At 44.8% G+C, this 26,516-nt stretch overlaps 2 protein-coding genes across 8 annotated transcripts in view; one reads left to right on the top strand and one right to left on the bottom strand.

Annotated features, from left to right (window-relative positions):
• TMEM134 (transmembrane protein 134) lies at positions 1–26,430 on the bottom strand. 3 transcript variants are annotated; one of them, XM_073588244.1, is made up of 8 exons: positions 26,298–26,430; positions 7,791–7,937; positions 6,183–6,235; positions 2,981–3,070; positions 2,389–2,465; positions 2,257–2,301; positions 2,110–2,163; positions 1–1,306 (listed from the first exon to the last, which is right to left on the bottom strand). In XM_073588244.1, the coding sequence occupies exons 2-8, from the start codon at positions 7,908–7,910 to the stop codon at positions 1,224–1,226; spliced, it is 522 nt and encodes a 173-aa protein (XP_073444345.1). In that variant the 5' UTR covers positions 7,911–7,937; positions 26,298–26,430; the 3' UTR covers positions 1–1,223. The 3 variants fall into 3 exon arrangements, with proteins under 3 accessions (XP_073444345.1, XP_073444344.1, XP_073444346.1); XM_073588243.1 differs by lacking the exon at positions 26,298–26,430 and adding an exon at positions 25,890–26,159; XM_073588245.1 differs by lacking the exon at positions 26,298–26,430 and adding an exon at positions 25,496–25,859.
• AIP (AHR interacting HSP90 co-chaperone) overlaps positions 26,304–26,516 on the top strand; it is a 33,949-nt gene continuing 33,736 nt past the window's right edge. For all 5 annotated transcript variants that reach the window (XM_073588241.1, XM_073588242.1, XM_073588239.1 and 2 more), the window contains exon 1: positions 26,304–26,436. In XM_073588241.1, the coding sequence (XP_073444342.1) occupies positions 26,341–26,436 (96 nt within the window). In that variant the 5' untranslated portion in view covers positions 26,304–26,340. The remainder of the gene's footprint in view (positions 26,437–26,516) is intronic.

The raw sequence follows: 26,516 nt of genomic DNA, 5'->3' as shown, positions 1-26,516 counted from the left end.
TATAGAAACAAGTAACTTTATTTTCTTTATTAAAAACACTTAAAAAGAAAAAAAAAAAAGTTGGACGTAAGACACTTAGTAATCAGGACTCCCGCACTCCATACAGGTACAGTAGTATAGGTGACGTGTATAAACATACAGTGCAGTCTCCAGCCCAGGGCACACTAGAAGTGGATGAGTCTGAATCCATCATTTTTCCCTAAATGTACTAGTTCCCATGCCATTACCAGACTTGAAGGCTTGCATGGGATAAGACAAAAAAAGAAATCTTGCCACTCCTGTCCATGGGTTGCAACAAGTGACAGCCATAGACCGGAGTTCAGATGTTTCTCGGAGGGGCCCAATCTGTCTTTTCTTATCCTAGACAGCCCCCTTAAAAGAAACCAGTTATGATGAAAATGGCATCTGTTCTGCAGGTCGGATGTTATGAAGCAAAAGGAGCTGAGCAGAACGATATACATTTTTTAGGGAAAACCTTCATTAGACTTTTATTTATTGAGATCACGGGTTTGTATGAGTGAGTCCAGTGGGCGGTCCTATTCAGTGATTGGTAGTCTTTCCTAGTAGAACCACCCACTGGACTTTCATACAAATTCCAGGGGGTTCTAGCAATAATATACCAGTTATACTGACTGTTTTCCCACCAAGCTATTACCCTGCACATCTTCTCTACACCATGATGGCCTCAGATCACACTGCCTGTACAACCTTAGAGGTTCTCTTTAGTGTTACTGACACCCTGAGCAATGTAACCTCCCACAATACTGATGAGAAGAACTCTTCACACTGTCCATCGATTTTTCTTGTTTTTCAGAGTTTGTCATGATGCTGTCATCCAGATAAGTTGTGAAGTTCATATGAGAAATGAAATGCTCCGGACAGTCATCCTTCTGCAGCGACACTACTATTAAAGTGCATACAATTTTTGTAGTAAAATCTTTTCATGTCTTTATAAACCCATTACACACCTACAATGTAAAAATATGCATTTCATTAAATAAAAAAAAAAGAAGCAGAAATCTCCACCTGTGTCACACAAATATTGGCTTCAGAGGATAAAGATGCCTTCATTGCTTCCATGGTGGCAAGATATTTAGAGGCAGCACCCATGGGCTCGGGTGCCGCCCTTTAGTGGTCCATTCCTGTTGTCCTAAGAGTTTTTAGTGGTTTCCATAGTGTTTTTTTTCCATTCAGTGTATTGAAGGTCAGAAGATTTGGTTGAATCACTTGTCAAAATACGGGAGGTAGAAAAACTGGAAACCATGTCGGCCCCTCACAGCACAATATATAAATATTACATGGTATACTGCAAAGAAAGAGGAGAACGGCCCACATTACCAGCTTGTCCATTATAGGTCTGATTACATTAGGACAGTTTACATATGTGATTCAAGGGGGTGTCCAGCCAGTGCTTTTATATTGATGCCCTATCCTCACGGCCACTATGCAGTTGACAGATCTGTGCAGGTCAGCATCGAGAATAGCTGATCGGCGGAGGTGCCAGGTGTCATACCCCCATCGATCGGATATTCATGGCCTAGATTAAAGGACAGGCGATCAATATAAAAATATCAGACAACCCACTTTAAGGGAATATAACACTTTCCTGTAACTTTGAATCAGTATAAGAGACGTAATGTGATATATTTACAGAGTTTGTAATATACTCCAGAGCTGCACTCACTATTCTGCTGTTGTAGTCAATATGTACACACATTATCTTGTAGTAATTCTGAATTACAGTATGTGATATACTCATTGTTTGTAGAATCACTGGGAACATACATCATTTATTCTGTACTAATCCTGAGTTACATTCTGTGTTATACTCCAGAGCTGCAGTCATAATTGTGCAAATTGCAATCTCCCAGGATTCCCTGAAATCTTGGCATTTGCACAGAGCTCGCTTTGGTAATTTCAGTTCTGGTATGTATTGGTTCACACCGAGTACTGTACTGTGATCCTAAGTAGGAAAGACCAATGCATTTTAAGGGTACAGCTCTGTCATTGGAAGCATTTAGCAAACTTGTTGTCCGACACATCCCGAACAACCTTTGTGAATGCAGCTCTTGAGTTGTAAAGGAAAGAATAAAAAGCACAATGTCTCACCTCCTGGAATCAACAGTAGTAAACCCGGCACGAAGAAGATGGCACTGGACACAGCTGTGGAAACAAGAAGAACACTGGACTAGTTATTGGTCACATGGAAACACAACTTATGGTGCACAAAACACTACACTAAAGTGTGCCGCAAACCTGGTGATGGGCTGACTTGTAGTCCCACACCGACAAACACAAACACTGGAGAGAAAAGAAAAGAAAGTTAGCAGCTCAGCCATAAAAAAAAAAATAAAAAAAAGACAGGGACACACAAATGACAAGGCTCACCCAAGCCTAGAAGAAGGAGCAGAAAAGATGACAAGACAACCTTCTTATTCTTCTGTACAAGAGGATGTCTGGTCCAGCTGCAGGAGACACAGAAATGGTGGATTCATTACATGGACAACCTCTTTGTTGTTTAGACTTACCAAAAGGAAGCCCTGCTGACGAGACCCCAAAGATCAGCAAGGCCATGTCAACATAGGAGAAATTAAATAACGGTACTCCTTGAGAGAGATGTGCCAAAGACCAGCTGCTCTCCGGAGGTCTCAATGAGGATGAGTGGAGTGGCATTACGTCACATCATATAGCCGGCACAGATACACATAGATAAAATGTAATTTATAGAAGGATTACTTCTGAAGCAGCATTGCTGCTGGCATGGCCATACAGATGTGAGGCTTTTGGAGGTTGTTTCCTTGCAAACATTTACGGCATTTTTTTTTTTTTTTTATAAAATTGCCCCAGGTGTGGATTAAAATCCTAGGTTAACCCTTGAAATTACATGGAAGGGCCTAGGTCACCAGAGTGATACCAACTCTTGTTAGTGGTTCAGTGCCATGATTAATAGGGTTCTACAAAGAAAAGGAGCAGCACTTACCTGAAGCATTCTTGTGTGGATAACTGGGTGCTGTTGCTAATGGTACTGAAGGAACACTGAGAGCTACGAGAGGAGAGTGTCGGGAGACCTCTGCAGGTGAGAAGGTAAGCGTCAGTGTACAGACAGTGCACAATGTCCCCTTACAGCAACCCGCACACAATCTACAATAAAAGGGTGCCAGTGCTTTGTGGGCACAGTCAGAGTGCGCTGTGCTCAAGTCCCACCAAGGAAGACTGGATCCCCGACCTCCTGTGATAGGAGAGACCACTGCTATATATCTATGTGATGTATAGAGACCTGCAGTGTAATATACCTCTGTGTTCAGAACTTATTTCTGTGATCAGTTCTCTACAAATTTCATCACAAGAGTCATTTGCGCTCAAGACTGACGCAAATCTAGAAACTCAGTTGCACGTAGTATCATCAATAGCACAGCTGCCCCAAAGAGTAGGCGCTCCAGCCGTCACGTTAGTGGTGAGTTAGTTCAATCTGGGACCAAATCTAGCAGCATACATTTCAAGTTGGTCATTTTGTATGGCCCCCAATTGATGGTCTAAATATCCAGAAAAAAGGTTCCTCACTCCTGCTTTAGAGCATTTGGGGTCCACGTTCCTGGAAGGGGAAAACACCTTAAACGGCCCTTACACATGGGTGATGCAGTCTGAACATGGACCATGCAGTTTGCGCAGATATTCTATGGTCTGCATATACAATCCAAATAGCCGGCAAAAACGTTCTGCACGTACGTCGGCTGATAAGTTTACATGGGCCACTGATCAGGAACTAGTGCTCTTCTTTCGGACAATTACCGGCCAGTGTATTGGGGCCTTAATACAGTTTGCCAACCAAACAGCCCTTTGGGGGCCAATTTTAGTCTTCTCCCTTTCCAGACATATGAACATATGATGCACATTATAATAAAAAAAAAAAAGAATTATTGCAACCTCCAGTAAAAGTTTTTTTTAAATAGGAAGTCATTTATTCCATACAGTAAAGAAAAAAAAAAAAAAAAAAGAATAGTGTTTTTTTTCAGTCACAGTATTTCCCACAAATAAATGGTGTAAAATGCGATCAATGGAATTGTGCCCAATAATGATACTAATAGAAATGACTGCTAGCCGCACTAAAAACAAGCAATTTTCCAAATGTACTACAGGCACACTCATGGTCTCAGACAGCGAGAACATACAAGTAGACCAGACCTGGGCAAACTGCGGCGGCCTGCAGATGGAGACAGCTGAAGGGCTGAAACAGCGACCCACACCATGCCTTCCATCCACCAGCAGTGGCATTTTCAAGATGCAGACAGCAGTGAATATACTGGTAAAGGATGGGGTCACCAGCTCCATCTTCCACCAATGAGTGTGTCAGACAGCAGACGAGACATTATCTCATTGCGCTGCAGCCAGCGCAGAGGAGACAGGAGCAGAGCGCCATGGGAACGGGAGTATGTGGTGGTGCTTTATTCTTCATGTCTATGGGGGGCTCATATGGTATATAGGGGGATGGCAGCATACTTAAAGGGAACCCATCAGCAGGAGAGTGCTCAGTAACCTCCAGACAGTGTCAGGTCGGTGCCGTTACACTGAATAAAATGATACTTGGGTGATGAAATCCGTCTTGTGGTTGTTGTTTAATCTTTATTTTCAGTTTTGAGATAATGATACGCCCGTGCTGCGGGGCAGCCTGTGTGTGTGTGTGTGGGGGGTTCATGTGGTGCTCTGATAAGCTATTCATAATGCAGCCTGCTGACAGGTCACTGCTCCCTCACTGACCCCCCTAATTTACATACTGAATGTAATATGGTTTGAAAAAAAGAATTCACATTCATCAGGCAGGCGGTGGCGCTGTAATATGATATGGGGGATAATTTGCATATTTTCTTTTTAAGCAAAGATATAGTGTTTAAGAAATCAATATATTTTTTCAAACAAAATGGCGCAGGTGACCGTGCCTGTGCAATAAAATCAATGGTGCTCTGAGATGCTACTGTGAAGGCACCGCCATCTTGATGAAGCTTAATTTTTTTTTTTTTTTATCTCTGCCAAAATGGCGGCAGTGCCTGCACAGTAGCAACTATCAGTACACCATTGAAGAAAATTAAAATTTCTTAAAACAAAACTGTATGTCTAAACATGAAAATATGCACACCGCACAGGCGCCCGCCTTGACTGATGAGTGTCTTTTTTTTTTTTTTTTTTTTTCAAACCATATGTAAAATAAGGGGCAGGTCAGTGAGGGATCAGTGATATGTCAGAAGCCATACAGTTGAATAGTTAACCAGAGCACCACATGAAACCCCCCACAGGCTGCCCCGCAGCACGGGCGTATCATTATCTCAAAACTGAAAATAAAGATTAAACAACGACCACAAGATGGATTTCATCACCAGGTATCATTTTCATCAGTATAACGGCACTGACCTGACACTGTCTGCAGGTTACTGTGCACAATCCTGCTGACAGGTTCCCTTTAATTCTGCTCAATATTAAGGGATACAGTATTTATATTAATTGATTGTATTTTTTCAGATTATAAAATGCCCTTTTGTCCCCAAATCTTTGGGGAGAAATGAGGTGTCTTACAATCCAAGCAGCCCCTGCACTTTCCAAGCTCTTCAATGCATTGGACTCCAGGAAAATGTCCACCGGAGGCAGCATGCGCAGACTGAGATCTCATCTACAGAGATCTCAAATCACGCATGTGCTGCCTCCAGCGGCCATTTTCCCAGAGTCCAATGCATTTAAAAGCTTGGAAAGTGCGGGGAATCCAGTTTTTCACAAAATGTTGGTGAAACACCGCGCCGCTGAACTCCTTCCAGCCTGGGGCCAGCAGCATCTCCTGTCCCCGCCAGCTTCCTAATCCACTCACACCACCCTCCAGGTAAGCTACTGTAAAAAAGGATTATGAGACGCACCACCTTTAAAAAAAAATAAAAAATTTTTTTTTCCTATTTTCCTCCCCAAAATTTGGGGTGCATCTTATAATCCACAAAATGCAGTAATTATAATTAATATTGAGCAGAATTAATTTCAGCCTATTGGTTAAGTCTCATGTGGCTCCTCTGGAATATTAATTGCCCACTCCAGAAGTAGACCATCCTGTGGGAACTACATCTCATCAGTGGTGTACAAAGACATCATATGCTTTAGGGGCTACATGTTCATTCAGTATCACTACACACGTAGTAAAGGATTCATACCTTTCCATCTCCTTAGTTTTCACATGCTCTGTTTCTTCGTCATTCTCTAAGTTCTAGGAGGAAACAGGTCAGAATAGTTAAAGGGTAAGAGAATGTGATAGTGATGGGGGGAAGGGATGCACAACAGTTTCAGTCACAGACTTCATTCTCAAAACATTCACTGTTGAGATGAAAAGTGAATACAAATTCCACTAAAGCAATACTGCACAATTGTACGCTGGTGGATAACGGCCCACAGGTGGAAGTAAACTCAAAAGGAATCTGGCCCCAAGTTTCTGCTACTCCATCTGAGAGCAGCATAACGTAGGGGCAGAGGTCCTGATTCCAGAGATTAGCACTTACTGAGCTGCTTGTTGAAGTTTTGATAAAATCTGTTTTATCTTCTGTACATCTAAAGGTACTGTCACACTTAGCGATGTACCAGTGATCCCGACCAGCGATATGACACGGCCAGGATCGCTGGTACATCGCTAAGTGGTCGCTAGTGAGCTGCCACACAGGCAGATCTCACCAGCGACATCGCTGGGGTCGGGGGTTGCTACTTGCCTGTCACACTAGGCGATCCTGCATCCTCCCGCCCGGCTCCACGCTCGTCTCTCCACAGGAAGCGCCGCAGGAAGCTGACGACAAGAAACGGTCCAGGACGTTCTCGCGCGATCAGCGATAACCAGCGGGTCGTAGGTAAGTATCACACACAGCGATATTGCTAGCGATATCGCTTAGTGTGACAGTACCATAAAAGTTCTTTGAATTTTGAGCTCCAGGTCACCTCGCCCACAGCAGTGATTGGCAGCTTTCTGGGTACACTGTGCATAAGCAGAAAGCTGCCACTTGAGCTCTGAATAACCCCGCCCCCCCGATTATTGAGAATTAAGGCCCTGTCACACTAAGCGATATCGCTAGCAATATCGCTATAACGTCACTGGTTTTGTGAGGCAGCATTGATATCGCTGTGTGATACTTACTTCTGACTGGCTCCCCCGCTGGCTATCGCTGATCGCACGAGAACGTCCTGGACTGTTTCTTGTCGGCCGCTTCCTGCTGGGGCGACGAGTGGACGCGGGCGGAAGGACGTCTTCATCACCGTGTCTGACAGGTAAGAAGTGCCTGTTTGGCAGCTCACTAGCGACCATTTAGCGATGCACCAGCGATCCTGACCGGGTCATATCATTGTCGGGATCGCTGGTGCATCGCTAAGTGTGACAGTACCCTAAGAAGCAGGTTTACTAGCTCTATAGTGATAATCTTCTGGTGAGGAAACAGTAAGTTTATCAAAACTACAGCAAGCTGCCCAGTAAGTGACACATCACTGGAATCAGTATCTCTACACAATGTTGCTCAGATCAGATGGCAAATAAAGGGAATCTGTGCTTTTAATTTTAAAAGAAAAACCATGTTCAAGAAAGAGGGACGTGAATGCTATAGAAGAAGGGCCTCCTCTTTAACAGGTAATGTCCCTTGCTTTGGAGGCCACAGTGAGTCCAGAAGAGATATACTGCTACGTACTGCATTACCCTTGCAGCTCAATGCTAGGCAAGTTTCAATATAAAAAGGCATTTATGACATAGGAGCCAATAATGTGTGTGAAGGCATTAAAGTAAAACCCACCTTGTACTTGTGTCGATTCTGCTGAGTCTCATTATCCCCACCAAAATGTAAAGCCCCAAACCTGGGTCCTGCATCTTCAATGGACATCTCAAATGCATCATCAATAGTAAAGTTACCCATCAAATCCTTGGATCAGCGTAGTTTTACCTGAAAATTATATTTAAAACTTGTCATGGGGGTTCTCAGTACACGCTGACCTCTACTTACATTACATTATTATCCAAGAATAACATTAAAGGGGTTAAATCGGCACCACTAGCATCAAGGGTGAGCGCTGCTGCGGATGGTTTCACCCCACATACTTGCCAAGGTGCATGCTCAATTGGCACGAGTGGTGCATGTGTCCCATTCTAATAAACACTGTACTGTCATGTCATTTGGCGTTTCTACGTCGGCACTGAATTTTTTTTTTGTTAAAACAAATTCTGCTTAGTGGGAGAGTCGTGGTTTAGCAAGACCCCACAAACTAATTATAATTTCACAAAAGTGGTGCAAATTATAGCAGAAATGTACTCTAGGCCATGACTGGAGTACATGTTAGCATCTGGCACAAGGGCAGCTGAAAGATATGCCAAGGGGAGCATACTTCATGACGAATCTTACCCCAGAGAACTCTCCACCTAAACTGGGGTACAAAACACCAGTGTGGTGTTGGCCAAATTAAGGTTTACAAAGTATATTTAGTGATTGGACTAAAAACTGGTTCAAAAAGACTACCAGGATCCTGACCGCAGGCCTCCATACAGCTGGAACTTGGCTGTTACCATCTCTGGGAATCCCACCCTGCAATTCGATCAGAGCAGGAAAAAAATGCCATTGAGAACAGAAGCAAAGGATTAGATTGGTATGAATGCAATCAGACTTACAATAGGATTTCATTAGTCCAATTAATCACAAGGGGGAGCGAGGCCTTAAGGCCCCGTCACACTAAGCGACTTACCAGCGATCCCGACACCGATATGAAGGTGTCAGGATCGCTAGTAAGTCGCTATGTGATCGCTGGTGAGCTGTCAGCTTCACCAGCGATCAGCACAGCGATGCCGAGCGCCCGGCATCGCTTGCCATCGCTGTAAAAAATAGAATCAAAATAAAAAATATAGTTATTCTCACCTTCCGACGTCCCGCTCAGCCATCCTGCCTCTCTCCATGCTCCGGTCCCAGTGATCCTTTGCACGAATGACCGCGAGATGTCACGGTCTCGAGGGATAACAAAGTCTCGCGGTCATTCGTGCAAAGGATCACTGGGACCGGAGCATGGAGAGAGGCAGGATGGCTGAGCGGGACGTCGGAAGGTGAGAATAACTATATTTTTTATTTTTTTAATTATTTTTTACACCTGATCGCTGGTCTCCCGCTGTCACACACAGCGATGCGTGCTGGCCAGCGGGAGACCAGCGACCAAAGAAATGTCCAGAGGTTTCTTGCAGCGATCAGCGATACCGGCAGGGGGGCCGCTCGCTGATCGCTGTCACACACAGCAATCTCGCTGGTGAGATCGCTGTTACGTCACAAAAGTTGTGACTCAGCAGCGATCTCGCTACCGAGATCGCTTAGTGAGACGGGGCCATTAGTCTATGAGAGCCAGAACAAGGATCTCAGTTACAATGAGAGCCTGTGACTGTTATCTCGGACGTCCGGTCAGTCAGGAGCTGTGGTCACAAGATGGAGGTGCAGGACGCTGGGTAGACATGAAGATGGTGCCTTGTGAGAATAATACTAGGGGATTAGTGCAGCACTCCAGCACGGAAATAAAAAGACGCTGGAGTGGTGCTCTAAGCATGAACGGAGTGGACAGCCCCTTTATTAGCACAGTTTCTACGCTGAATACACTGACCATAGAAAGAAGTAAGAGGTACAGATAGTTGAGAGAGTGCAGGGCGCATGCGCGGGATTTAGGCACCACAACTGCACATCACAGGTCAGTGTGGCGTGCATGCAATGGGGGTGATAGAAGAAATCATTATACTATACACCACACACCTGAGAGTCTGGAAGAAATCATTAACATAAGGAAATAAGTCTATTTCATCACATCTGGACAGAAACTATAAGGGATACAGGTAAGACTAGATTAACATAGTAATAGCTGAAAAGTGTCCCAGGGGGTGACAGATTCCCTTTAAAATCAACAGAAAACCTGTCCACCAGGAGTTTTATAGCATCAAGTAACTGCATGCAAGCCTTATATCACCAAGCACAATGCCAGTTATCAGATAGAGTAGTCGCAACCACTGAACTCTGGACCGATGGAAAAGTCTGCTGTGGAGTGAAGAATCACGCTTCTCTGTCTGGCAGCCTAAGAAATAACACCTGTCTGACTGCATTGTGCAAACTGAAAAGTTTTCTGGCAGGGATAATGCCACGGGCAGGTTTTACAGGCGTTAGTCTAGGCCCTTAAGTGCCAGTGAAAGAAAATAGAGGTTTTTCCAGCTACTGGACACTCTGTTAATGGCCTCAGGGTGCAGCACATCTTTGAAACCCAAACCTTCTCTATCCTCACAGACTGGTGCAGCTAATCAGGGTCCGCTTTTAATTGGCTGCAACGGTCATATGACATTGCTTAGGAAGGAAGCCAATGGGGCACATAGTGCTCAGAGTGGCAAAGCAGCGCTTGTTGTGGAAACCCCTTTAATTGTTCAGCATACTAAGACATTTTGGACAATTCTTTGCTTTTAGGGAATCTGTGACCATATTTGACCTATCTAAACTACTTATATGGGCATACAGTCAATAGACTGCTGAGAAAAGCCCTACCTGTGTGTCTCATATAAGCTGTGTTGTGACTGGCCTGTGTGTTAGGAAGAAACTCTTCTGTAACACCTACTTTAATCCCTTAACGTCCAATGACGGACAGAGTCCGTCACTGCACGCCTCCCCGTTTGGTGCGGGCTCCAGAGATGAGCCTGCACATGTGAGCTGATCTAATCAGCGGACACGTGCCCGGAACAGCCGTGGGTGGAATCGCGATTCACCCACGGCTGTTAACATGTTAAATACTGCTGACAAACTCTGACAACGGCATTTAACATGCACGCGCAGGAAGCGCGTCATTACCTCCTCCCATCGGCGCCTGTGTCACATGACTGAGGGTCGCCGATGGGTTGGCATGACAACCCGGGGGCTGCAGGAGACCTCTGTGGTTGTCATAGCCGGTTAACTATGAGCGTCGCCCAGCGGTCGACGTCCATACCAAGTGAGCATTTCGGCTACATAGAGCAGGGCTGCAGTCCTGCTCTGCGTAGCACAAGCGATCGGATGATTGCAGCTTCTAGTCTCCCATGGAGACTACTGAAGTAAAAAATAAATGTTTTTAAAAATATTTAAAAAAACATAAAAATTTTCAAATCACCCCCCTTTTGCAGCCATTCAAAATAAAAAAACAAACAAATATACACATATTTGGTATTACCACGTCCAGAATCGTCCGATCTATATATAAAAATGAATTCAATCAGTTAACGGGTAGCGAGAAGAAAAAAAAAAAAAAAAAAAAAAAAAAAAAAAAAAAAAAATCGAAATTAAGTTTTTTGGTCGTTGCAACATTGCAATAAAATGCAATAACTGGCAATCAAAAGATCGTATACACAACAAAATTGTATCAATAAAAAGCCAGATCAGCGCGCAAAAAAATAAGGCCTCACCCGGCCCCAGATCCCAAAATTGGAGATGCTACGGTCTCAGAAAATGGCGCAATTTTTTACAAACTTTGAATTTTTTTTTCACCGCTTAAATAAAAAAAAAAGAACCTAGACATGGTTGGTGTCTGAATTCGTAATGACCTGGAGGATCATAATAGCTGGTTAGTTTTAGCATTTATTGAACATGGTAAAAAAAAAAAAAAAAAAAAAAAAAAAAAAAAAATCCAAAAACAATTGTAGAATTGCACTTAATTTTTTTGCAATTTCACCCCATTTGGAATTTGTTTCCTGTTTTCCAGTACATGATATGGTAAAATCAATGGTGCCATTCAAAAGTACAACTCGTCCCGCACAAAACAAGCCCTTACATGGCCATGTTGACGTTAAAATAAAAAAAAAAAAAAAAGTTATGGCCGTGGGAAGAAGGGGAACAAAAAAACGGAGATGCAAAATCGGAAATACCCCTGATCCTTAAGGGGTTAAAGCGTCACTCCAGTGTTTTTTGTTTGTTTTTTTTAACAGTGTCACCAAGTTCCCTACCCCTAGTATTACACTCACCATCTGCCATCTTCACCTGTTATTGGAGCAGCTCTAGTCTTCCTCAGGTTGTAACCTGCCGGATTGCTACAGTGTACGCTGAGCGAGTCGGAAGTCACTGCTCCATAGAAATTTTTGAGAGCCTGAATGAGGGTCTTAGACTTACACTGAGAGCTTGTGACTGTTACCTCTGACTTCTGGTCAGTCAGGAGCTGTGGTCACAAGATGGCGCTGCGAGACTGGAGTGGCGCCTACAACAGAAGAATACAGCTGCTGGTTAATATAACACTAGGGTCAGGGAACTTCCATTACTGCCACCACTCCAGCACTGAAATTAGAAAAAGCCCGTCGAAGTGGTGCTTTAAGCTTTCAGATAGTCTGGCTCTCACACAATAGCTCTGCACTTGGTTGCTTCATGCTCTGTATTCTCTATGCGGTCTTTAGTGTGAAAATACCAGCAGATCAATCAATTTCCGGTTGGTCACTTAGATGACATTTCCTCTCCATCATGTCCTGCTTTTATATCTTGAATTGGTGCCTCATGACTGACTGGTTAGATATTTAACTCCTTGATGCCATAGCCAGATTTCATCCCAAGTTTTTTTTCCAACTTAACCTTCCAAAATGTGTTTTTTTTTTTTTTTTTTTTTGCAGGACAAATTTATTCATTATTATTTAGGTCACAAGGGTGAGGATTTGTTTGCAGTTTTAGCCTTTGAGTTCACTTTACTGGCAGTCATTCAGTACAGAAACCAGAATACTGGTATTCTCAGGGTTAAGGGTGTAATGGCCTTAAAATACCAGTACTCATACAAATCATGTCAGTGGGCTCTGCCTAAAGCTTTAGATTTTGCAATGCAATACCAAGTGAATACATTATTAAATAGCTCTCAGACCTGATGTGGCTGATGTACTTATTTCAATAATCCCCATCAGAATGGCTATACAATCCTGGAAATAAAAATCAGCATTTTATGAATCCAGTTAGAGCTATTTTGACGGAATTACAAGACAAGTACACCAGCCCCGTTAGGTCTAAGATATCTAGTTAATAGTGTATGCAGTTTATATAGTGAAATCTGGTTACACATTCACAATCCTGCAACCTTTTATTTTTAACAAATTTTGTCAGGGAGAAAATGTGCCCTACGAGAACCACATTTTGGAAAGGATGAAGTTTTTCTTTTCCTCTCTACACAGTGTGCACAATTATTAGACAAATGAATATTTTGACCATATCATTATCTTGATGCAGATCCTCCAACGCCAAGCTGTATAAACTTCAATGCTCATCAGGTAAGGACGGAGGGTGATTTTCCTCTGGAAAAATTGCCAAAAAAGTCAAATATAAATTCTCACATTTCAATTTTTTTTTTTTTTTTTTTATATATTTTGAGTTATTTGGCTAATAATTTCACCTTAACAGATGAAAATATACAACTGAGATTGAAAAACACGTATATTACATACCGGTAATGTGTTTTTACGGGACCCATGACAGCACCAATGAGAGAGGGGATCCGCCCTTCAAGGACAGGAATCCCTTCAAGATAAAAAAAGAGCGGCTCCTTGCTCCGCACCAGTGGATTACAGAGCATGAGAAGACTTCTGAGTTAGTGTACACACATGTATATACATTTATACAAATTATCCTTAAGCCCACCTTAAATGGAAAACTATATACAATAACCCACCAACCAGAAAGCGATGGCTTAGTAACATGAGAGAATATAAGGGTGCTGTCATAGGTTCCGTAAAAATACAATACCAGCAAGTAATATACGTGTTTTCCTGTCACCCATGACAGCACCAACAAGAGAATTACTCTATTAGGGAGGGACCACAGACTGTAGAACCCTTTTATCAAACGTGAGATCAGAATAGGCAGAAACATCTAGTCTATAGTGGCTATAAAAGGTGGAAGGTGACGACCACATAGCTGCCTTACAGATCTGTTCTATGGACACGTCTGCTCTTTCAGCCCAAGACATTGCCATCGCTCTTGTAGAGTGGGCCCTTAGGTCCCGGTCTTCCTGCGCCTGCATAGGCCAACCCAATAGCTTCCCTTTGGCTTCTTTTACACTTACCATGCTTTTGTGGCCCCAACAGATTTCTAAGGGGCCGCAAAAATCAGCTCGCCACGGTGCGACGTACGATCGAGGGTCATATTTGTGGCCGTGAAAAAAGATTGAGCCTGCTCGATATTTTTTTCACGGCCGTATGGCGCTCCAATGAATTTTTGCGGCCCCATAGAAATCTATTGGGGCCGCAAAAAAGGCCAGCAAAAACACGGCAAGTGTAAAAGAACCCCTTAGTGTAACCAGTTATATGGACCCTTCAGTTAAAGGCTCAAAGGGGGTTCTGTTTAAGAATTCAAGACTGAGTCCTATGGAGGGACCCTGGCCACCAGGACTGGTCTGGATCCAGCGCATGCCTTAATAAACCTGACCACCCACCAATTATCTGCAAGGTTGTAATTATACAGAGCCCCCAAGGCTGATACCTGAACCTTCAAGGTACTACAGTTCTAAAGAAACTTCAGGATTTCTTTTAGGGGAACCTTTCCTTCCAGAGAACAACCTGTAGATAAGAATTTTTTCCAGGTCCTACCATAAATATTTGTAGTGACTGGCTTCCTACTAGCAAGTAAGGTAGAGACCAGGTTGGTAGAAAAACCCTTTACCCACTAGCAGTGACCTCTCAAGTTTCAGAGTGTTAAGTGCAGCCCAGTCACCTGAGGATGGAACATGGGCCATTGAGTTAGAAGATCCAGGATCTCCAGAAGGACCCATGGTTCCCTGACTGACATGTTCCTTAGCCAAAAGAACCAGGGCCTCTTGGGCCAAAAGGGGACTATGAGTACTAATCTAGCCCCATCCTGCCTGATCTTCCTGAGAACTGCTGGTATTAGACAAATTGGGGGAAGGGCGTAGGCCAGGGTGAAGTCCCATTTAACCTGAAAGGAGTCTACCGCCTGGTGATTTTCTTTCGGATCCATGGAGAAAAACCTCTCCACTTTGCTGTTCTGTCGATTGGTGAAAAGGTTGATTTCTGGCCTCCCCCACATGTCCACCAAACGTTTGAATATTGCCGTTTTGAGGGACCATTTGCCCTGCAGAAGTGGTCTGCGGCCAAAAAAATCTGCTGTTATATTGTCCTTTCCCCTGATGTGAAGTGCAGATAGTGACAAGATGTTTCTTTCTGCGAGACTGAAAATTCGCTTGGTAACATACATTAGGCAATGGTACCGTGTACCCCGTGATGATTTAGGTATGACACTGTGACCTGGTTGTCTGACAATATTTTCACATGATGGCCTTGCAGGAACGGTAGGAGACTCTGCAAGGCATTCTCTCCCGCCAGAAGCTCCAACATATTTGAGGAGGCTTTGTTTTCTACTGTGGACCATGTTTCTTGAACCAGATAGTCGTCCAGATGTGCTCCTCAGCCCCTGGGACTGGCGTCTGTGGTAACTACCCTTGTGACAGGAGGATCCACGGGACCCCCTCCCAAAGGGACTTTATCCCCAACCACCAGTGGAATGAATATATAACCTCCCGAGGCAGTGTCAGTGTACCCTCCAGATACCCTTGCAATGAACTTTGGCTTTCCAAGATGAACCCCTGCAATTCTCTTGAGTGGATCTGGGCCCACTTCACTGTCGGGATACATGAGGTCAGAGAGCCCAGGAGGGACACCGCACTTCTAAAGGACAATACTGGATCTTGTATTGATCTGGAGAGGAGACTGAGCAACTTTTCTTTTTGCTCTGGAAGGCGACACTCTTGCTGGCAAAAGTCAAGTAAGAGTCCTAGAAAGGTTTGTGTCCTTTGTGGGTCCAACCTTGAATTTTCTAGGTTCAAACACCACCCTAAGCTTTCCAAGATGGTGGCTATGTCTCTCACTTAATTGTGGCAAGGAGTGAAAGAACGGCCTACTATTAGTAAGTCGTTCAGGTATGGGATGACCAGTCTCTCTTTCTCTGAGGTGGGCCGTAACCTCTGCTATTAACTTCGTGAATACACGAGGGGCCAGGCCGAAGGGCCTCGTACTGGAGGTGTCTTGTGGTGCCCCCTACTGGTACCACCACTCATATTCCCGGAAAGCTACGTGTATTGGCACATGGTAATACTCGTCCTTCACCCGGAAAGATCAGTTGATTGCTGATTTTATTTACTCCATCTTGAATTTCGGAATCTTCAAGAACTTGTTCAGGCCCTTCAAGATAAAAATCATTCTGTACAAACCATCCGGCTTCTTTATTATTAACAGGGGACAACAGAAGCCTTCCCCTTTTCCTGCCGGTACATCCTGCAGAATGTTTTTATTTAAGAGGCTCAGTACCTCTGACTCTAGTGCTATTTGCTCCGAGTCGGATGCTCGTGGGGCCGTCACAACGAACCTGTTTGGGGGATGTCTAACGAACTTCATTTTCAAACCTGACCCCACCAGGTTGAGAATCCAAGGACGGGATGATATTTTCTCCCAGGTTGGAAGGAAGAGGGAGTGCCTTCCTCCCACATGGGGTGGAGAGTCATTTGGAGGGCTTTCGACCACTTCGGGAAGAATTACCAAACAGGAACCCCTTGGTCTTTTTTGGTCTATCCTCCCACCTCCTATGTTCTGTGGATGTTCTCCTTCGGTTGAATCTTTTCCCCCAAAAGAACTGCCTGAAGGACGAGAAGAGAGGTTTCGGGAACCCTTTCTTCTATCAGCCACTTTTTCTAAGATGTGATCCAAAGCCGAGCCGAATAAATATTGACCTTCACAAAGTAGAGAACATAATTTCCCTTTTGCCTGAAAGTCTCCTGGGCAACTCTAACCAGACTGCTCTCCAGCCTACATTAAATAATGCAGCACATCTTGCAGACAGTCTGGCAGAGCCGGCCGATGCATCCGCCAAGAAAGTCGCTGCCCCCCCTCCCCGATTAATGGGAATGTGGTCCTAATGGCATCACTGGACGAAGTGTCAATCAGCTGGTCTTCCAAAATGCTCAGCCAGACCATGAGGGACCTCGCTGTGCAAGTTGCTGCGATTGCTGGTCTCAGCACCCCTGCAGATGACTCTCCTTTTTCTTTAAGAAACGAGTCAACCTTTCTATCAAGAGGGTCTTTCAATAATCCCGAGTCCTCAAAGGGGAGGGATGAACTTTGAGGCCTTGGATATGGCAACATCCAATTTGAGAGCCTTACTCCAGGACGAGGTGGTCTCATCCTCCAAGGGGTACTTCCTTTGGAAGGAGGATGGCAGGGGACCTTTCCTATCCAGCTTCTCTCGCTCTTTACTGATAAGATTCTGCAATTTCTCACTCATAGGAAAAACTAAAGGGGGCTTTACACATAGCGATATCGCTAGCAATATCGCTAAAGCATCACCGATTTTGTGACGCAGCAGCGATATCGCTACATGTGATACTTACCTCCGACTGGCTCCCCCGCTGGTTGTCGCTGATCGGCCTGGTCCATTTCTCGTCGTTGGCCTCCTGCTGGCGCCGACGAACGAGCCATGGACGCAGGCGGAAAACGGACACCCTCGTCGCGTCTGAAAGGTAAGAGCGACCGCCGAGCATCGCTGCGTCGCTAGTGAGATCTGCCTGTTTGGCAGCTCACTAGCGACCATTTAGCGATGCACCAGTGATCCTGTCCGGGTCATATCGTGGTCGGGATCGCTGGTGCATCGCTAAATGTAAAGGGGCCTTAAGTTTCTTCTTGTCCACGGTGCCAAACATGATATCTTGGATACTTTTTGGGCTTCAGGTCGACCAGTCCCATTGTGGACCTTACCGCCTTAACTAAATTGTCTATCTCTTCCGGTGGGAAGCAATAACCCAAGCCCAAGTTGCTTTCTTCCCAGAACTCCCTCGTCAGATGCCATCGGCGGTGAGGGAGACACTTTGGTCCTATCCCTTCTTGGTGTTTCCCCTGAGAAGGACCAGGACTTTAATGAGTTCTCCACCTCAGTTCTGTGAATTCTTAAGCTGGAAGAGAAGTGAGGTGCCTCATTGGCCACCGGAACATTGATACACACCTGGCATAATTTTTTGGGCCATGTGCTAGCCAGATCCTGATGCTTCCATCCTGGTAGACCTGCGCTGACTTTTCCTGCAATCTTTGGACCTACGTGCCCCACTGGAGCGTCCGGAACTTTCATCCCGATGAGGCTGGCGTAGGGGTCGCTGCGGCTGCTTTGACTCCCAATGTTGATGCTGTGGCTGCAGCTGCACTGGTGCCCCTGCCTGGCCGGCGATCCACCCTTAACTACTATACCTGTAGGGGACCTGCTGGTTAGCGTCTCCTGCAGCTTCCAGTACCCGCCCCCAAAAGTGTTCTCGAACGTAAGGTCCTGGCCACGTCAGAGCGCGACTTCTGGTTTCCAGCTGCGCTCTGTGAACACGCCGGGACAGAGGGCTGCTGGCTAACCATGCAGTGATGGCGCCGGAGACTCCCACACGTCCAAGACCCCATCTGGTCCCCCCGTGGCGCTTCCAGTACCTCTGGCGCCGGCCAAAGCAGAGACGGTGCCCAACCACAACCGACCGGCTCAGGTCTGAGAACTTGTCTTCTTTCTTCTGCAATGCTGCCCGCCGCCATGCAGGTGAAGGTTCCCCCCGTCAAGCAAAGGAAACCACTGATGCGGAGAGAGGAGCTGCCCTTTTTATCTGAAAGGTTTCCTGTCCTTGAAAGGCGAATCCCCTCTCTCGTTGGTGCTGTTATGGGTGACAGGAGTTTTCAAGTTTTTCCATTTAGTCATAATAATTATGTACACACAGATATTCTACTAGGAAATACAAAATCTCCCTTTTTCTTAAAGAGGTGGCCCAAAATACAACTTAATTTTCATTCTAAATCCCTATTTAATGCCATAATCAAAACTATTTTGTAATATACTTGGATTAAAAAATCCCTATCCTTGCCCAACTACTTTCTTTTTCTAACAACTTTTTTTTTTTTTTATGATGCTTCGTTTCAGAGTCTCCATGCACACTGGGATACTAAAGTGAAGTGTCATCAGGGGGCCGGGACTGCGGTCACTGCCGCAGCTCCCTCTCTTAAACGAGGTTAGTACCTGGGCTGTGCATTGTGTGATGTACCCAAAGACAGTGCGCTCCCTCAGATCTGTAGTAATGAGCAGGCAACAGAGCGCAATGTTAGTGTGGACTGTAAGACGAATACCCGGATTGCAGAGACCAGATCCGCCCCCCACAAGTGATATCAGGTATTTTTTTCATACATTAAAGAGAACCTATCACAAGAAATAATGCTGTTGACCTTCAGATATGCAGTTAATGTTGCGTTATGATGCTGTCCATGCAGCAGGGAGAAAATGATCTCTAATCTCACCGCCAGCATTCAGTCATGGGGGGCGAGGCAGTGCCAGTTAAGTCACCTCTGTGAGTATACAGAGCAGTTGCTGTAGCCACGCCCCCGGCCCTGACTGATGCTGGCTTTGCATTGGGGCTGGCTGTCAGTCAGGGCCGGGGGCGCGTCTACAGCAGCTGCTCTCTATACTCACAGCGGTGACTTAACTGGCACCGCCTCGCCCCCATGACTGAATACCAACTGGCAGGGAGAATAAAGATCATTTTCTCCCTGCTGCTTTGGGCTGTGTGCAGGAGATAGGCAGCACCATAATGCTGTTAACCTGCAGACTATCCGCATATCTGCAGATCAACAGTGTTATTTCTGGTGACAGGTTCCACTTAAAGGGTTTGTTGAGGCTGGGCAAATCCTCTCAGTGTGTACAGCGTGTCATCAGGATTCTCTGGTGCCGGGTGGTCATGTGATAAGTATGATATATGTATACACCAGGACACATTTCAACTAGAGATGCCTAGCCTTACTCAATACACGTTAATTTAGTGAGGTTGCCCTTGTCTAGCTGGAATGTGGCCAAAAGTACGCATGTCACATACCCACCCAGAGAATACAGACTACACACTGTGCGTAGTCACAAGCGTACAGTCACAGGGTGATTGCAGACTTTCACTCCAAACCTAGGCAACCCCTTCAATTCCATGGGAAGCCGATTATAATGATGGTCATCCATTTAACAGGTCTATTTTTAAAGGTGTTGAACCAAGATTGGAAATTATCTTCTATCTATAGGACCCCCACCGATCCAGAGCTCCATATGAATGGAGCAGTGATCAATCCCAACCTCCACACCATTCATTTTTAATGGGAATGCAGAAGATAAGCCAAATTCTGTGCTCAGCTATCCCTAGCGGTCTCAAAGAGAATGACTAGAACAGAAGTGAAAATGATCAACCATCTCTCCATTCGTATGGGCTTGGTGGGGAGTCTCAGTGATCGGACGCCCCATCAATGTTCTTCCTTAGGCCGAGATCACACATGCCGAGTCTTGCATGTCAATACTCGCACTGCCGCCAGCACTCGGATCAGAGAGTGCGGCCACATAGCAATACATGGAGCTGCACTCTCCGCTCCTGAGTGCCGGCAGCAGTGCTGGGTATTAACATGCGAGACTCGGCTGTGTTTCTCGCATGTGTGATCACGGCCTTATCCTGAGGATAGGGGGATAACTCCCAAACTTGGTAAACCCCATTAAGTACTGCTTAGATCTAGAAAACTGGAGGTGTTAAGAGACAATAGCTGGTGCAAATAGATACAAAAGAACAACCATAGTTTCAAATGTAATGTTTGCAATGAAGTCTAAGGAGTAACATTTCTCTTTGGGGAGAGTGACATACTGACTATAGCATGCCAAGGCAAGGAGGCTTATTTGCCACGCAATGCTCCTCTGGGAAATTTAATATGCAAATTGCCTCTTCAGAGAGGAAGAGGACTTGAACTCTATAGCGTCACCAATTGGAAGCAGCAATCCTACAAGCCATTATCAACTTTTTAACGAGTCTTGAAATATGACTTAGAATTTGACTTAGGAATCTGATTTGGCTTTTATCCTAAGTCATATTGCAAGAATCCATTAGCATTACAGTTCTATTTTTTCCCAAAACTGAATCAGTTAAAAATGAATATCAAACAGGGATTCTACAGGCTGTCCGATATACTCTGCGATTGTCCAGCATTTTTTTTTTTTTGGCACCGTACGCTCCTCACTGCCATCCCTCTGCTCTAACTTGAACAGCTCTGGTGGTTTCCTAATTGGCAGCTACAGCTGTCAGTCAGAGAAGGCGAGATAGGTCAGGAAATGTTCTGTGCGGAAAGTCCAGGACACTGCATCTAGGAGCCACTCACTAGGCACTTGTTATCATTACACAAGGGCTCCTCAGTTACCCAACCTGCACGACCATACACATGGTATGTTTAAAGGGAACCTGTCAGATCAGATTACTATTACCCTGCAGATAAAGGGAAAGAAAATGTATTAAATAGATATAAATATATACGTGAAGCATATAATGAGTGCTTTGCCTGTGCTGCTTACTGTACATGTATTTTAGTAATAAATAATTTTCTGGGGATAAAAAAAAAAAAAACGGTGTGGGCTCCCCAGAAATATTATTAACCAGCAGAGGGAAAGCGGACAGCTAGAGGCTGATATTTATAGCCTGGGAAGTAGGCTATTAATATCAGCTTACAGCTGCATACTGAAATGGGGGACCCTAAAAAAAGTGAGGTAGGGTCCTCCTATAATTAATAACCAGCAAAGGCTGGGCAGAGAACTGCAGGCTGATATTAAAAGCCTAGGAAGGGACCATGGATATTGGCCCCCTCCCAGATTAGTAACATCGGCTCTCCACTGCCCCAGTAAAGGCACAACTATAAGATGCGCCAAATCTGGCACTTCGCCTCACTCTTCCCACTTGCCCTGTGACGGTGGCAAATGTGATAGTTGGGGGGCTGATGTCAGTTTTGTATTGGCAGATGACATCTAGCCCAGGGGTTAGTAATGGAGCAGTGTCTAAACCTCCGATGCCCAAGCCCCCTTTAAAAGAGTTTAAAAAAAAACAAAAAAAAAACAACCATATTCCTCAACTCCCCCACTCTAGCTCTGCTACATCTACTTGGCATGCTGAACACTGGTATGATGCAAGAACTCAGCATGTCAGGAAGCAGAGACACTGTGCTGTGCGTGCTTGACTGGCTGGCTAAGTAACTTGCGGTGACGGGGAAAAAGGTGAGAGGAATTCATATCCAATGAACTCTGTTCACCTCAATGACATCAGTGCGAGCGCCATAGTAAAGTTCTCACGGCTCTCGTGCTGACGTCATTGAGGTGAAAGGAGTTAATTGGCTCTAGACTCCGTGACCTTTCTCACGGCACTGCGAGCGTGAGAACTTTCGCACGATCCCCTTGACGTCTTTGATGTGCAAAGAGTAAGGGTACGTGCACACGCTGCGGTTTCCGCAGCGGTTTTGGCCGCTGCGGACCTGCAGCAGCTTTAGCTGCGGTGTACAGTACCATTCTAATGAATGGGAAATAAAAACCGCTGTGCCGACGCTGCGGAAAAATCCGCGCGGATTTGCTGCGGTTTTGAATCCGCAGAAAGAATTGCATGTCAATTCTTTCAGCGGAAACCGCTGCGGGTTCCTATCTCCACCATTGTGGAGATAGTGAATCCGCAGGACCAAACCGCAGGCAAAACCGCAGATAATCCGCAGGTCTTTGGACCTGCGGATTATCTGCGGTTTTTGCAAAATCCGTGCGGATTAATCCGCAGCGGAATCCGCAGCGTGTGCACGTACCCTTACGGTAACCAGGGCTGTGGAGTCGGAATAAAATGGACCGACTCCTAAAATATATAATAAAATGGGTACAGTAGTTCAATGCAGAATGTGCTGAATATTTTTTCATAGGAATTTGGGAAAGTTATGAAATGTACAATAAATGGCTGTTCTATTCCTGATCTAAGGCTACATACACACACAGCGTTTTTGCTGCGATTTTTGAGGATGCGGTTTTCAGCTGCAAAAGCCGATCAGCTTTTTAATAAACCGCATCACCTGAAAGGTTTTAGAGCTCATAGATAATGTTTTGTTTTCAATAGCAAAAGCAGATTAGAAATCTGCTCTATCCATTGGTGTTTCTCTGGAAAGAGAAAGTATTAGAAAATTAGTGATTGAAGAAGCCCTTAAACAAAAGGAAGATCTTAAAAAGACTCTAAAAAGACGCTTCATGTTTCTTAAAATGGACTCCTGCACACGTCACGGAGTGAACTATTTTGCCATCAATGTTCGATATGTTTGTGACAAAGAAATTGTTACGAAGACACTGGCAGTAAAAGATACTAAAGTTCATCACAGCAGCCAGTTTCTCCAGGCCTTAGTGGAAAAAGTTCTGCAAGATTACGAACTCAAAAAAGAACAGGTTCTTGCTATTGTAACGGACAATGCTTCAAACATGATAAGTACAATTACACTGATGAATGAGAGTAATGAACATCAGCTAGAAGAAAATTTAGGATTCAGTATGTTTGAGATGGAAGGCCACAGTGCTGTTCATGTAACTGAGGAACAAACAGATATTACTACAGAAGAACAGCAAAATTATACTGTAGAAATAGATGATCTTGTTGAAGGTGCTTCAAAACACTTTCCTGTTCATCACATGCGCGGTGTTGTGCACACGCTGCAGCTGGCAATAAGAGATAGTCTGCAAGAGGGACATGCTGGAAATCTGACTGGTAAAGTGAGGAAATTGGTAATTGCTGCCAGAACCCCTAAAATTGATTCCATCTTGAAGAGACGTGCTGGGAAAGGGGCAATTGTCGATCAAGCCACTCGGTGGGGCAGCACTTATTTAATGATTGAGCGATTGCTTGAACTAAAACCATTTCTTATAGATATGGCGAACCCTCATGTAACCCTAAATGAAGGTCAATGGACACAGGTGGCTGAAATGAAGGAATTGCTTAATCACCCATTTACCGTGACTAAAAAATTACAAGCTGAGGATTTAACTCCTGGCATTTTCATAAGGGAGTGGAAGAACTTGCTATTTTGCCTGTCCCAAAGAGGAGGTTTAATCGCAGATCACATTTCTGCTTCAATGAAACGGAGAGAGACACAGCTATTGGAAAATAACATTTTTCTGGCAGCTGTTTATGTGGACCCAAGTCATCGTATACTGCTGGATGATCAACAGCTTACTAAAGGAAAAGAAGCTCTGACTGAGGTAGCAGTTAGGATGAGTGGCCTACAGGAGGACTGCCAGGTGCAAGAGGACTTGGGACCTGACAGTGCTACTGCTGCCATATCTTCATCCTCATCAGATGAGGAGTTTGACTTTGACAAGTATTTGGATGACATGGAGCAGGCAAAGCGTTGCTGCAAGGAAAAAGATTTCACTCTGTCTCCTATAGCAAGAAGATTGACCATATTTCAGCAAAATGTTTCACTTGCTCTCAAAGAAATAGAAAAATTCAACCGTTCATCAAAACTGACTGTATGAGGCAATTCCTTTATACCCGGAAATTGTTAGAGATGTTGCCCATGTGGTTACGGCTTTGCCTCCAACCCAAGTTACTGTAGAGAAGTGGTTCTCTAGCCTTAAAATTATTAGGTCAGATTTGAGGTCATCTATGAAGGAGGATCTGATGGAGGCAATTTTATTTCTTAGAACAAACTCATAGACTGCACAAATGTTATTTAGTATGTTTTTGTTGAAAACTGTTTTTTGCCACTTACATAGATTATTACATAGTGATAGAGATATATATATATTCGATATTACATATTTACAATTAGTTTTTGTGTTCTAAAGTTGTATTCCAATAAATATATATTATGTTCTATCTAAATATCTTGATTATTGGATCATAAAAATGATTAAATGTCTGATGTTCACATTGTACTACAATATATTTTTCACTTAAATATAAGCAATATATGTGGGAGTCGGTGTAAGGGAAATTGAGGAGTCGGAGTCGCAGGTTTGGCTTACCGACTCCACAGCCCTGGCAGTAACTGGATATGAACCGTGTCCACCTTTCTGCAGCCACCATGAGGCACTGAAGGTGCGCAAGCAAGCGCAGCTCAGTGTCTCTGCTTCCTGGAATGCTGAGTGTGCGCATCATGCCAAGAAGTAGCAAAGCTAGAGTCGGTTATGGACAAATAGATTAGCTTCACGTTGGGGACAGATGAGGATTATGTTGCTTTATTTTTTTTACAAAAGGGCATGGGCTTCAATGGATTGGGCGTAAAGGGGAGTATAAGTGTTTGCGTAATTCAATAAAGGAGTCTGTCATTATTTCAAATTAAAAAAAAAATATTCTGGGTGTTTTTTTTAACAATTTGACTATGTGGTTAGTATTGGGGTGTCTTATAGACACCACTACATTACCAAAGCCTGGGCTTGATGTCACCTGACAATACAAATATTGACTATAGATTAACATTGGTCAGAGTGCAGTGTGATTTTTTTCGTTGGATTGCACTTGTCCATTTTTCTCGCAGATGAGCATGAGCCCGTAGACGGATACTGGACAGGGTGGCCGAATATGGGGGCAGTCACTATATTCGGCCACTGAGCGAACCTCCTGTGTGTACGCAGCTCAAGATATAAAGATTTTTTTTTTTAATTTTTAAATATGGCGGGCGACTTACCAAGGCAGATCTCATGCAGAAAAGCCCACAGATGCCCCCCGAAGAGCGGCGCATGCAGATGTGACACGTGTAACTGCCCCATCACATCTGTATGGCCAAGTTCACATGTTGCTGCAATTTACAGTACAAGAGAAGGAAATGGGTCAAGGTCCCATTCACACATTGCAGATAAAAAAAGCTGCACGGAAATTAAAGCAAGATTCCAAGTCTGCAGCACACTGCTGGTGGTTAGTGTCACTTGGTGTTGGAATGTTCCCTTCCCCTATGGGGACGCGGAGGAGCGCTCCTGGCCCATGCAGCAGCCGGACTGAGGGGTCGCCTCATACATGTCCATAGTGATGGAGACCGACAGGACCCTCCACAGCAGCTGTGTACACGGAGGGCAGGCACCCACCTGCGGTTCTCAGCCCTCCACACGACGCTGCGTTACTTCCACTCTCCCATACCGAGCAGCCTCTGCCTGTTCCCAGTGTCCGACCTGCAAACTTCACAGAAAGTGCAGCCTCCCGGCGGGTCACGTGCCTCTCCTCCCCCACTCACACAATGGACGTGACTCCCAGTCAGTCACACGGTTGCTGTGACGCACTTTGACAAAGAAGCCCAGTAGAATAACGCCCTACACGGCAGTAGCGTGGTCACACACTATACACAGCAAAGCACACCCGCTTATTGTACACTCTGGCATGACCTAGTCTTGTCTCTTTACTTTTCTACCGTTTGACAAAACGGTCGCAGGCAGAGGCGCGCGTGCGCAATGGTCACATTAGCGAGGAACCTTTACGCATGCGTATACTTTCTTTACCTCTGTCGTATGGAGGCGCCTCGGACGTCATAACCCGGTGAAGATGGCGACAGGGGTAGTGGCTCTGGGTGAGGGAATTAGGAAACGCATAACGACGCCTAGCAGTGCCTCGCTGTCAGAGTTTCGAAATGGCACAAAGGTAAATTGGGTTTTGCATGGCCTCCCGCAGGGTGCAGCAGCACAGCGCAGTATTCAGGGGGCAGACTTGCAAGTCGTTAT

Source organism: Dendrobates tinctorius, unplaced genomic scaffold (assembly GCF_039654945.1).
Source record: "Dendrobates tinctorius isolate UK_male_01 unplaced genomic scaffold, ASM3965494v1 ptg000103l, whole genome shotgun sequence".
Classification (NCBI taxonomy): domain Eukaryota; kingdom Metazoa; phylum Chordata; class Amphibia; order Anura; family Dendrobatidae; genus Dendrobates; species Dendrobates tinctorius.
This window is presented reverse-complemented; position numbering and strand designations above follow the sequence as displayed.